A 13913-nucleotide genomic window follows, 5' to 3' on the forward strand; every position below is an offset into this window, starting at 1 on the left:
GTATCCCCATGCCTATTTCTCTAACTTTATCTCTTGTCACTTTCTCCTCATTTATTCCACTCTGTCCAAATTGGCTATCTTGCTGTTTCTTAACCACATCAAGCTTGTTCGCACTTCAGGTCCTTGCACTCTCTTTATTCTTGAAACACTTCTTGCATATTTTACGTGGCCTGAACCTTCATTTCATTCAGGTCTTTGTTTACATATCAACTCCTCAGAGAGACCTTCCTGGACTACCTTATTTAAACCCACATTTACAGAGACAAAGGAAAAACAATTTCCATATTGTTACTGCTGTTTTCCTGCTCTTGGAAAAGGTGATGTGTTTATGTTGAAAATTAGGATGACTACATCCTTACTTTAATCAGAAATTATAAGCTGTGTATCTGAAATACACGTAAGCTTAATTAAATAAAAGCTTAAAAAACTGTTATTCTTTAGTTCCTGTCTCAGCTTTATTTTCCTTCATAATACCTTTCTTTTTTTTTAATTTTTATTTTATATTGGAGTATAGTTGAGTAACAATGTTGTGTTAGTTTCAGGTGTACAGCACAGTGGTTCAGTTATACATATACATGTATCTATTCTTTTTCAAATTCTTTTCCCATTTAGGTTATTACAGAATATTGAGCAAAGTTCCTTGTGCTATACAGTAGGTCCTTGTTGGTTATCTGTTTTAAATATAGTGGTGTGTACATGTCAATCCCAATCTCTCCCTCCCTCGTAATACTTATCAATACCTGAAATTATTTATTTGTTATTGATTGCTTTCTTCAGTAAAATACAAGTTTTATAGAAGAAGAACCTTGCCTTGTTCACTACTATAAACTTTAAGCTTAGAATAGTGCTCAGCATATAGTAAGCATTCTTGTTTGATTAACTTACTGAATATTAATTTTTTTGAAGTTGAAAGTTGAGAGCATTGTTTTTTTTTTTTATTTAAGTGTAGTCGATTTACAATGTCATGTTAGTTTCAGGTGTACAGTATAGTGATTCAGTTTTATATATATGTATATTTTTCTTCAGATTCTTTTCCCTTATACATTATTACAAAATATTGAGTATAGTTTCCTGTGCTTGTACAGCAGGTCCTTGTTGGTTATCTATTTTATATATAGTAGTATGTACATGTTAATCTCAACCTCCTAATTTATTCCTCCCCCTCTTTCCCCTTTGGTAACCATAAGTTTGTTTTCTATGTCTGTGAGTCTCTTCCTGTTTTGTAAATAAGTTCATTTGTATTATTTATTTTTTTTAGATTCTACATATAAGTGATATCATGTGATATTTGTCTTTCTCTGTCTTGCTTACTTCACTTAGTATGATAATCTCTGGGTCCATCCATCCATCCATGTTGCCACAAATGGCATTATTTCATTCTTTTCTATGTCTGAGTAATATTCTATTGTGTGTGTGTGTGTGTGTGTGTGTGTGTGTGTGTGTGTGTATGTATATATATATATATATATATATATATATATATATATATCACATCTTCTTTATCCATTCATCTGTTGATGGACATTTAGGTTGCTTCCATGTCTTGACTATTGTAAATAGTGCTGCAATGAACATTGGGGTGCATGTATCTTTTCAAATTATAGTTTTCTCTGGATATATGCCCAGGAGTGGGATTGCAGGATCATATGGTAACTCTATTTTTAGTTTTTTAAGGAACCTCCATACTGTTCTCCCTAGTGGCTGTACCAATTTGCATTCCCACCAACAGTGTAGGAAGGTTCCTTTTTCTCCACACCCTCTCCAGCATTTATTATGTGTAGACTTTTGTTGATGGCCACTGATTGTTAATTTAATAGTGGGTAATTAAGAAAATTAGCAAAGACTTCAAAAGCCTTACTTAACCAAACACTTAAAACTATCAAGCTGCCTTAGCAATGTTGCTTAAACTAAAGTATTTTTCAAAGAACCCTGCTTTCTAAGGGCTATGTTTTTGTGAGTGGCTATTCTATATAACATTGAATAGGTTGTGGTATTCCCATTCTCTGCTGTTAACTGCCTCCAATCTCCTGGGCTTTTTTTTTTTTTTTTTAACATCTTTATTGGAGTATAATTGCTTTACAATGGTGTGTTAGTTTCTGCTTTCTAACAAAGTGAATCAGTTATACATATACATATGTTCCCACATCTCTTCCCTCTTGCGTCTCCCTCCCTCCCACCCTCCCTATCCCACCCCTCCAGGTGGTCACAAAGCACCGAGCTGATCTCCCTGTGCTATGCGGCTGCTTCCCACTAGCTATCTACCTTACGTTTGGTAGTGTATATATGTCCATGCCACTCTCTCACTTTGTCACAGTTTACCCTTCCCCCTCCCCATATCCTCAAGTCCATTCTCTAGTAGATCTGTGTCTTTATAGCAGGGAACAGAGAGAACACTGAATGCAACAGGTTACTACAATTGCTCTGATCCCCATCAATCAGTGAGAGTGAACTTGCATTGCTTCCTATTCAGAGGTTCCTTCCAGGTGCAATAGTGTCATATTCAGAGATGCTGAAGTAAATACTAGAAACATCAGCTAAAATAGTCATAATGGTTACCTTAAGAGAGTGTGGCAAACTAGGAGGAGGGGAAAGACTGGTGTTTTTTGAACAATCTCTGTAGAACTATTTGACTCTTTATACTTTGTGTGTATATATCTTAAAGCTTTTTTAAAATGAAAAACTACTGCCGTATTGGAAGTCAAATGGCAAAACAGTTATTTAGACCTGGAGCAAGTCACTTAGCTTCTCTATTCTTTAATTTTCTAACTTGTATATGAAATAATACTAATACCTGCCATGTTGTGTTTTGAGGATTAAATGAGATAGTACAAATATATCATTTTAAAAGCTCCAAGTTGTAAATGTTATCACTTGAGTGTTATTTTTATTATTTGTATTATTTTTACTGTTAGAAAATTTTTTTCAGCATATTAGTCGGCTCTTTTGTTTAAATGAGTTTTTTTTTTTTTAACCACTTAAATAGGGACTACAGTTCTTCCCAGAACAATTACACTGAAATACACCTTCAGGATATTTTATAATAAATTCTATTTTGTGTTGATTCTTTATTTTACTAAAGTAAAAAATGTGTTTTCTATAATTGAACAGAATTATGTTTGAAGAATCTGAATGATTTATCATCTCTGGACCTGATAAAGATGGATGAAGATGTTAATTTCAAACCAACTGGTAATTTTTCCATCATTGTTAGTAAATTTAACAATTGCTTACTTAAGGCTAAATTAAAATTTTTTTTCTACTAAAATTTAGATGATGGTAAAATTGTGGTTTCAGTTCTCAGTAGGGTATCATCATTATTAGCATGATCAATTTATACGAGTTTTATTTCTGAAATTATAGATCTTCTTTTTGACAGGCACAGAATTTGTGTTCGCTAATGCCAGTGACTTTTAGCAGAGGATTAAAATGCTCAAATCTTTGGGTTGCTTCAGTCCTGTCATAACTCTTGTAGCTATCCTTTTGCCAATTCTTAATTATTCAAACATTGCTTATATGGATGGTTACTTAGGCTCCTTTTCTCTCTGTCTCTCTCCTTTTGATTCTATATAGGGTATAACAGAAGCAAGAAAGAATGTTTTGTAGTTTTTACCACTCATGATTAGAAGTTTCTTAGGGGAAAATATTGACTTCATTATAACAAATTAAACTTTTTAAGAAGATATACTTTACTGAATAAAAATTGGGAAGTATAGGAAAGTTTAAAAAAATCAGACTATCTGTTAACATTTCATGTATCCTTCCATTTTTAAATGCATTTTTACATACTTGCAACTGTACTATAGAAATGTATGATTTTGTATTATGTTTTTATTTGTATTTATTTGTATAAGGTTTTTAAAAGCAATTTACCTCCCTAACTCTCAGCCCTAGATTTATAACATTTGTTTCCTCTCCCATGGTTCTCATTCTGATAAACCTAATTTGTTTGTGAGAATTACCTTCTTTGTATTCTAGGATGTCTCACTAAAGGGGGCATGAGAATCACTAATATAACTTCTTCATCTATTCTTCAGATATTTTAATTCTCAAGAATCTTATTCCCACTATAATTCTTTCCCTGTGGAACTTCTTGAATCCACTGACAACATTCCTTCTGCCTTTAAACATACTTAATAAATGATATGTGTAATATTTGTCTTCTTTCTCAATCATCAGTGAATACTACCTGATTAATTTTCTTCTTTTTAACATTCTTTTGATTCTCTTTCTGCTTCTTTAATCAATTTCTCTTTGCTGACCTTTTTTGCTTTACTATGGGCTTCTTAAATGTGTAGATGTTGGACCTTTATTCCCAGTTTATGATAATTTCTTTGAAAACATAATTTACCTTCACAGCTTAAGCTATGGTCATTATGTAAATGAATTGTAGTTTTGATCCTGGTCTCTCACCTTTGCTATGACATTTGAACGTTAGTTTTCTATTGGAAATCTTTTCTTACATATATGACATGAAACTTGACACCCAGAGCATATAACAGTTAATTTGACCTGGAATACTATACAGTGGAATGAACATAAAATTTGTGTTCCAAATGCCTGGATTTCAGTCCCAGTTCTGCCACTCTGCTTGCTGTGACCTTATGCTTACTGAGCCTTAGTTTATTTATCTGTAAAACAAGAATATATTACACATCCTACTTACCTTACTGGGTTGTTGTGATGATGAAATGGGATAATGAACATTTACAGCAAAAAAAATTCCTCTGAAAACATGAGTCGTTGCTCTTTTTTGTCCAAGGTTAGGAAAATGTATCTCTACTTGCCTCTTATTCTCAATAGCATAACCGGTTTGTTAAGCCTATTAAAAAATGTTTGATGTCTTTGGTTTCTCTTTCATTCCTCACTCATTCCATGTCCAGGCAGGAATGTCCAAAAGGACAATCCAATCTTGGAGCTGAAAATATTCCTTATCACGTAGCAGGGTAATGTTTCCTAAAGTGTGGTTGGGTTAACTACTTCCTCTCAAAGTCAACTGAGGGTGCTGTTATGTTAAAAATGAAATTAATGAACCCTACTCCAGACCTACAAACCTCACCTTCTAGGAGTAAAACCTAGTAATTTAGATTTTAAGCTTGTTCCCTGGATGCTGCTTTTGCACATTAAAATTGAGAACTGCCTTGGGATTGATGTTTCAATAAATGGTATAGTGAAAATCTATTTAGATCTTCATGTCATACACCAATTTATCTTAGTGAGTGTTCTGGGATGGGGGGTGAGAGACTCCAAATTAAAATAGAGAATGCAGTTTTACTCTAAACTATCTTCTCTAGGAGATTCATGGGGTTCAGTAGCATACTAAATGTGCTAAGAAGAAAGGTAGTAAAAAAGAGATGAAATTGATTAGCCTAAGATTTTTACTTTCTTATTTGTCCACAGAAATCTTTTAAATGGAAATCCATTAATATTGCAAAGAGCACTAATATTCTATCAGTGTTCAGTCTATCAATTTAAATGTTAATATCATCCAAAACACCTTTACAGACATACCCAGAATAATATTTGCCCAAATATCTGGGCACCCTATGGCCCAGTTAAGTTGACGCATAATATTAACTATCACAGCAGCTTAACATAAAATATACATTCTAGCTGAATGTAGCTGAGTTTTCAGAGGAATACGGTATTGTACATGATGCTGTTTTACCTGTTCCTCCTCTGGACCCAGTTTGGTCATGTACTCTGCTTTGAAAGCACATATTATGCAATGCCCAATCATTGGACATTTTGTCCTCTGTATTTATTAATTCAGCAGCCTCAACTCTTGTTACACCCTACACCATCAAGCTACTTAAAACACACACACATAAAGTGTTACATACATGTATGTATATATAACTTTATGAGGAATTTAACATGTCTTTTTAACTGTGCCAGTATTTTTATTAGGATCATTTAGGTTAGTGCTCTTGTTATAAGGTTGTATGAATTTTTTAGTTGTTTGCCTCAATACTTTTTCCCATAAACCTTGTTATTTTTAGTATGTAGTTTATAGAATACAAGATTTTATAGGAATGCATATACTATATATTTACAGGAAATAAAGGTTTATGTAAATGTATAGGAATACTATATATTTATTTAAGGCTAAGAATTTTTATTAGCTGTGATTTGTAATAGTTTCATTATCAATCAGTTTGTTGTATTTTCTAATTTTCATTATTTCTTCTTTGACCTATGGGTTATTTGGAAATCTAGTTCTTAATTTCTGTACATATGATGGTTTTCTAGTTATTTTTCTTTTCAATTTTTTTGTTGTTGCTGTTGTTTTTGATATTTGATACAGTTGCTTTGTATCAGATAATATTTTCAGTATGATTTCAATCTTTTGAGAATTGTTGAGACTTGTTTTATGGCCCAGTATGTGGTCAGTTTTTATAAATATTTTGTGTGTGCTTATCCCTTTGGTTTTAAGCCCTCTCCCAGATAAATATCTTGTTAGTTCTTTGCTGCCTTATAAAAGATATTTCATATGTTTCATTTATCTGACTTAGTTGCCTTCAGCAGAGGCATTGGTTCATAATTACTTAGCCTGCTGTTAATGTGGATGGAAGCTCCTTACATATTATTTCTAATTAATTCTTTTTTTATGACTTCTTGTTCCTTTGTGTTACTATTACTTCTTTTATCTCTTTGAATATTTATTTTTTGTATTTAAATTTTTAGTCTGTATGTTCCAGTAATTCTGCTTCATATAGTTTTTGCTTTTTTAGTTTGTGGTTATAATACTCAAGTATCTAGGTATTTTTATCTGTATGCTTGTGTTCTTGTCCAGATTTTTGGCTATTCTGCCTGCTAATGTGTATAGAAGAAGGTCTCAAAAGGCCAAGTCTTAGTTTGTGCAAATTTATGAAGGATTAACAACCTTATGAAAATGGGCAGTAATTGCAAAAGGCATGGAAAGTCATTAAACTGGGATGCAAATCTTACCTCTGTGAAGGAGAGTGAAGGAAGGAAGGAGAAAAGGAAGGAAAGAGAGAAGGAAGGAGAATTTTATCCTGCAATGCAGTCCTAAGACCATTTGGCAAAGTTGATGGGGAATCTTCAAGTCAAAGTTGCCCATCCTAAGAGTCCCTTGGCTTATAGATCTTTCTTAATATTCCTGCCATGCTCAGTCATTTGTTTGTATCTCCTGAGAAGTGTGTTCTTGGTGTGTACATAGTGATAGATTCAGAACATAGCAGTTGGGGCCATCCATCAGAGCACTTCTTGCAGTAGGATATGTGAGAGGTGCATTCTCATGACCTCTGCTTCCACTCTCCTTACCCCAACTCTATGACTTTTACTTTGAAATACCCTGTATTTGCTATTATTCAAAAGCTATATTGATAGCAAGTTGCCTCTTTATTTCCTCTCTTCACTTGCAAATTTTAAAAAATTATTTCCATTGCTTCTGCCTTGACTCATTTTCTTTATAGCTTTCTTTCTTGTTTATTTTTATACCTTACCTAGGAAACCTTCGTCCTTACTAATAAGCCAGCAAATATCAAGCCTTTTCTCAAAACCTTTCATTTTGACTAGCAGGGAGATACCCTATATTAAGTTATAAACATCTAGGATAAGAGGAGCATCTTAAAATTTACCCTACATATAACATATACTAGTTCCCTTGGTAACCATATTCTCGCTATCTCACACACTGCTCTTAGAATCTCCCTTTGGTGGACCACTGCATTACTCACGTTTTGGCTGAACATATTCACTAGACTCCTAATTGAGAAAGTGGCTATTCCTGAGTCTAAGTTCTGTCTACTGTACTTTATTCTTGGTGCCTATAAGTGATGGAATGTCAAATTCTTTCCTCTTCAGCAAAACCTGTAGCACATACTTAAATATTAGCCTTTTCCTTGAGTAACAGTATGCCTTTTTCCTCTTCTCAGCTGTTTTTTGTGTGTGTTCACAAGACTTGAAATTCTTTGTAATGTTCTTGACAACTTATAATTGAAGCCAGTAACCTTTTAAATGAATTCCATTTCATCAATTACTTATCCTCACTCTACCCATCCTCCTACCCACAGCCTACCTGATGTTTTATTTCCAAAACAATTTAGTTTCAAATTCAAATTTAATTGAAATATTGCTCAAGAATTTTAAGTGGTCTTCTGTTATTTTACAAATCAAAACCAAAATCTAAACTCCTTTATAGCATTTAAAGGCTATTTCAGGGCCTCTGTATTCTACCTTTCATCATGTTTTGATAATAAAAGTAGGCAACATTTATTTAACGTTGGGCACTATGCTAAGTACTATGCATGTATTATTGCATTTAATCTTCTTCACAACAAACATATGAGATGCATACTTTTATTATTCCCACATTACATTAAGAAACTGGTAAAGTAACCTGCACATGATCACCTAGTAACTAGTAAGTGGTGGCCCAAAGATTCTAAGCAGGTCAGTTTGACCTGAATTTTAGTCTTATGTTTATCAAGCCATATCTCTCATTACATTATTCTAAAGAGCCTTTTAAACTTTACTCTTTTGATAAACAAGTTTTGTTTTTTCCTGAGGTCTAGAAGGTAATCCCACATGGACCATTCTTTTAGGCTTAATTTCCTCTGTACTTAAGTTTGTGTATGTAAACATTATCATTAACTGGATTTTGTACTCTAGTCTAGCTATTTCACATGTGGTTATCTCCCTAGCTAACCTGTAGGTTCCAGAGACCGTGTCTTCTAGATTTTTTGGTGTCTTTTGTACCTGATGCTGTTAAAGGCACAGCAAAGATGCTAAGGAAATGTTTGTTAAATTGATGAAAATTCAAGTTGTTTCAGCTGATGGGGAATGTTTATTTTTCTGTCTTTTCCCACAGAGGCAGGAAGATTGATGGCTTGGTATTATATTACATTTGAGACAGTGAAGAAATTTTGTACAATCAGTGGAAAAGAAACTTTATTGGATCTGGTAAATTAATTTTCACAAGAAAATAAATATATAATGATATAGTATAAAATAATATTGGAGTAAATAATTTGTGTATCTCATGCAATTTAAGAATAAATGAGCAGAAAAGAAAGCATTTCTAATAGTGCTTATGTTTTTCCTCCTCATATGCCTTTGATTGTAAGATATAGAATAGTACTCCTTAGAATATATTTCCAATTGTATCTCTGTGTTAGGGCTAAGAAAATTCATATACATACCCAAAGTCAGGATGGCAACTGCCTTTCAACTTATGTGGTAATGCTGATTACCTTGGTAGTGGTTACCAAGTGTAATATGTTGAGAAAGAATGTGCTGAGAAAGATTCCAAGATGGTGTGGCATGGTATATTAGGAAAGTCTGCCATGAATGAGGGACACTGAGGGACGCATGTTCCTCCTACTTGCAACTCTTCCCTAAATCCTTTGCATCAGAATAATAACAGTAGAAAGAGAATAGTATTGGTGATAGACCAGGAAAAAGAACTGATTTTGGAGAAGATGGGAGTAAAAACAGGCTATACTAAGATATCACCAGTGGGGGCAACTTTGTAGCTGTAGCAGTGAATAGAACCATAGTCATGTTTTTGGCACCTGGTAACTGTATTGGTCCTTTCTTCCATTACTGGGGATATGAACATGAAACATGACATTTATATTTATTGTCAAATCCAAACTATTTATTTTTATTTAAAATATCTAAGTTGATTATTGTGATAAGATTATTATACTAAAAATTGCATTAAAATTGATGAATAGAAGGCTTGTATTTTCATGTAAATATTATTCTTTTTAAATTTATTTTTTTATTGAAGTATAGTTGATTTACAATGTTGTGTTGAATATTATTCTTAACTGAGAAGAAATCAAGAATAGAAACTCCCTAATGTTAACATTAACCCATCTGATTTTGAGTTCAGTAAGTGTGAAAGAGAATTAGAAAGGGTGTTAGTTTCATTTTACAGGTGTGAAAAACCAAAGCAGAGTCATTTGACAGAATTAAGCTCTAGAATACAGATTTCTTAATACCTACGCATTGTTTTCATTACAAAATAATCCTCAATAGGAATAATAATTTGCAAACTATAGAAGGGTAAATAATAATATAACAGTAGTAATAGCGATAGTAATGAAATCTTCATTTATTGAGTGCTTATTATGTGTTAGGTGCTACGCTGAATATTTTAAATTTTATCTTGTTAATCTTTACAATCTTACTGATATAGCCCCAGTGTGTAACAGTGTCTGACATATAACAAGTGTTCGTAAACTTTCGTTAGTGAATGAATGAATCCTTAAAGAAGCAAAATGAATAAGGCAGGTTTTTAACTCTATTATGCTAAACGTGATGTCCCAAGGCAGCATTAAAAATAAATAAATACAGAAAAAATAAATGAGAGAAAAGAAGTAAAGAATGGACATAACTAAATGAACAAATGCTGAAATTTTATAGGTCACAATGGTAGCCAGCTGCAAGGAATTTCTAGATATACAATTAAGAACAAATGAAAAGAAAACACTGAATACTTTGAACAAAGATCCAAATCGGATAACTATCAGGTACAGAAATTAAATATGTTTTAAGTAATTTTAAAAAGGTTTCATTCAGTTAAAATAAATAATAATAATAAAAGTTTTGCCTTGTTTATTTACAGATTTCCAATGGGAGGAAGAATTAAAACAAGAGAAATGAAAGTAAATTGGTAAAGAAAATCAATTGTTAAATGTCTTAAAATACTGATTACCTGTCCCTGATTCATATTTATGAAGGTTTTTTTTTTTAAACTTATTTTAAATTTCTTTTCCTTAATACAAAAAAGAACATATTTACATAAGAATGAGGAGTCAGAATGTAGGTGCGAAATTAATTTCCCAAAACTCAGACTTCAATTAAAAGAGATAATTTGTGAATTTTTAAATCAACAGATGTTGAGAGTGTAATCTGTTGAGGGAAGTTAGACAATAGAAGAAGATATGCTTCTCATCCACAGGAACTTTCAAGTTGGCTTGAATGAGAACCATGTGTATAAAAATAATGGACAGTATGAAAACACATACAGTAAATGTCTATTGAATGATAGTGGTATTCTGGGAAAGACATACTAAATGCAATGATATCAGTGAAGGAATGTTTTTGTGACAATGGGATGACTATTCTCCCAGGAAAGGGAAGTTTGTATAGAGGAGTAGTAGCTGGAAGAGTAAACTAAAGTTACATTGTATTGTAATGACTTTACCCAGTTTCCAATCACAAAAGGTGCCAAGTGCTTGGTTTTCTGAGTATTTAGGTCTTAGTGTTAAACCATTTGATTTAGATCATTTCAGGTAAAAATGATTTTTTTTATGTGGCTCAATAAAACCAGTTGGCCAAAGAATTTCCTTTTTCTCCTTAGCTAAAGGAGGTCACTCGTTCTCTGGGATACTTCCTAATGTCTCATTGAATTTTATCTCCCAAATACCATGGCATCTCATAAACAAACTTCCACTGCTGTGTACAACTCATCAGGCAGATCTACAGCTTGGACAACAGAAGTTAATGTTCTGTTTCTTAGATATATTTCTTTAGAAATTTAAATATCCTTAGAGATCATACAGAACTTAGAGATCCTGTACCCAGGTCCTCTCATTTTACAAATGAAGTAAGTGATGCCTAGAAAAGTTGTGACTTGCTCGAGGCTATGTTGCTATACTGGGGGCTGATCTAGAACTAGAATCTAGATCTCTTGATTCTCACAATGTTTTTTTCAATATACTCTGTTGTATCAACTACTGAGTCAAATTAAATCAAGGTATTTTTCCACAAGCACCTTGTTGGGAACACTCTATTTGCAATTTTAACGCTTTCATTTACCTTACCTTAGATTGGATCATACATTCTTTTCATTGGGACTGTCAGATTTTAAAATTGATGACTTTATAATTGTTTTTATATGTATCATAATTTAACTTCCCATTATAATTTCCCACCTTTATGCAACTACTTGAGTGTGGCTAGGAAGAGTGAATGTGTGTGGGGTATTTTCTTAATCCAAAATGTACAGTCTTTTGGTGGGTGATGATGGCTAATAGTTACCACTTTTATGTCTCTCTCATATTCCTGTTACTTTGCTGAATTTCAGATCAGTTCTTTTTCAGGTAGGTGTTAATCCTTTTAATTTTAAAATTTTATCCTTCACCTTTCTGCCCTTTAAGGCTGTTTTTTAATTTTTCATAATTCCTGGGTCTTTCATCTTAAGCACTAGCTCTGTTTTCTTTATTTGGTATTTTTCAATGAACTTATAGGGTGTATTTCCAAGTCAGTGATTTCTTTTCACATTTGTTTGTTTCTTCTTATTATATAAGTAACGCATGGATTCATTTTTAAAGATTCAAAAATGAAATTTATAAAGCAAAAAGTCAGGTCTCCCTTGACCCCCAGAAGTAACTGTTATCAGTAGTTTGCTGTGGGTCCTTCCAATTTCCTTTCTATTTATTTCGTACATATATATGGGCTAATAAACATATGTTATGTCTACATATAAAAAAGGTCATACTATAATTATTGCTCCTGTCATGAAGTTCTTCTATATCAGTACATACACATCAACCTCATTTATTTTGATACCAATGTGTGTGTGTGTGTGTGTTGTTTTTTTTGCCGTACGCGGGCCTCTCACTGTTGTGGCCTCTCCCATTGCGGAGCACAGGCTCAGGACGCACAGGCTCAGCGGCCATGGCTCACGGGCCCAGCTGCTCCGCGGCACATGGGATCTTCCCGGACCGGGACACGAACCCGCGTCCCCCACATCGGCAGGCAGACTCTCAACCACTGCGCCACCAGGGAAGCCCCCAACGTGTGTTTTAATAGCAGTGTATTCCATAGTATGAACATATTGTAAATTTTAACCACTCCTTTACTGATGAAGAGTTAGATGGCTTACAAACTTTTGCTATTACAAATAGTGCTGAAATGAACTTCCTTTTATTTACACCGTATTTTTCAAGAATTTCTGGGTGAAAAGGTATATACATGAAAAGATTTAATATTTAATGCCAAATTGCCTTCTAAAAAGCTTACCTTATTTACAGTTCCCACCCACAGTGTAAAAAGAATGACCATTTCCATAAATCCTCCCAATACTTGTTTTTTTATCTTGAACTTTTGTCAATCTAATGAGTGAAAAATTTTAAACTTTTCAAATCCCTAATTATTAGGAGGGAATATACATATTATTTGGTTTTATACAGAAATTTTAAATTGTTATAAAATCATGCATGTCAGTCATTTCCTTATGACTTCTAGGTTTTGTGTCTTGCTTACTTAGGAAGGCCTTTTCCATCCTGTATTTCTTTTTTTTTTTTCATCCTGTATTTCTTAAGATTAGGTTCAACTACATAAAATGGTAATAAAATGAATTAACAGTAGATTCAACAAAATAGGCTACTTTTCTCTCACAGAACATACAACTCAAGGTAGATAGTCTAAGGTAGATATAGTGGCTTCAAGGTGTCATGAATACTATGTTCCTATCTTTCTGCTCTGCTATCCCACACATGACTTCTATTTCAAGGTCACCTCATTGTCCAAAATTACTACTAGAGCTTCAGCCATTACACTTGAATATCCTCTCTCTTTTCAGTAGGTTTCTTGGAAGTCCCAGATAACCCTTTCTCACCTAATACAGCTAAGTACAAAAGAGACTGGGAAATGTCTTGGTGATAGTGTGCCTATATTAAAATTAGGATTCTGCTATTAATAAGGAAATAAAGAATGAATGTTGGGTAGGTAAAGCAGTCTCTGCCACACATCCTAAGATCATAGGACTTTTTCTATCGTTTCTTCTAATACTTTAAAATCATTTTATTTTTACCTAAAGGCTTTTCATAGGCATCTGGAGTTAATTTTTATATGTGGTATGTTAAGAATTTAATTATATTTTGTCCCTGAAAGATAGTCAGGAGTGTTTGATAACTATGTTGTCTTTCTCTCTT

General features: G+C 33.2%; 1 protein-coding gene across 1 annotated transcript in view; it reads left to right on the forward strand.

Annotated features, from left to right (window-relative positions):
- HFM1 (helicase for meiosis 1) overlaps positions 1–13913 on the forward strand; it is a 129084-nt gene that overhangs the window by 45787 nt on the left and 69384 nt on the right. The window contains exons 19-22 of the mRNA XM_073811241.1: positions 3109–3189; positions 8834–8925; positions 10396–10502; positions 10598–10645. Coding sequence (XP_073667342.1) covers positions 3109–3189; positions 8834–8925; positions 10396–10502; positions 10598–10645 — 328 coding nt within the window. The remainder of the gene's footprint in view (positions 1–3108; positions 3190–8833; positions 8926–10395; positions 10503–10597; positions 10646–13913) is intronic.

The sequence above is a fragment of the Tursiops truncatus genome, chromosome 1 (assembly GCF_011762595.2).
Source record: "Tursiops truncatus isolate mTurTru1 chromosome 1, mTurTru1.mat.Y, whole genome shotgun sequence".
NCBI lineage: Eukaryota > Metazoa > Chordata > Mammalia > Artiodactyla > Delphinidae > Tursiops > Tursiops truncatus.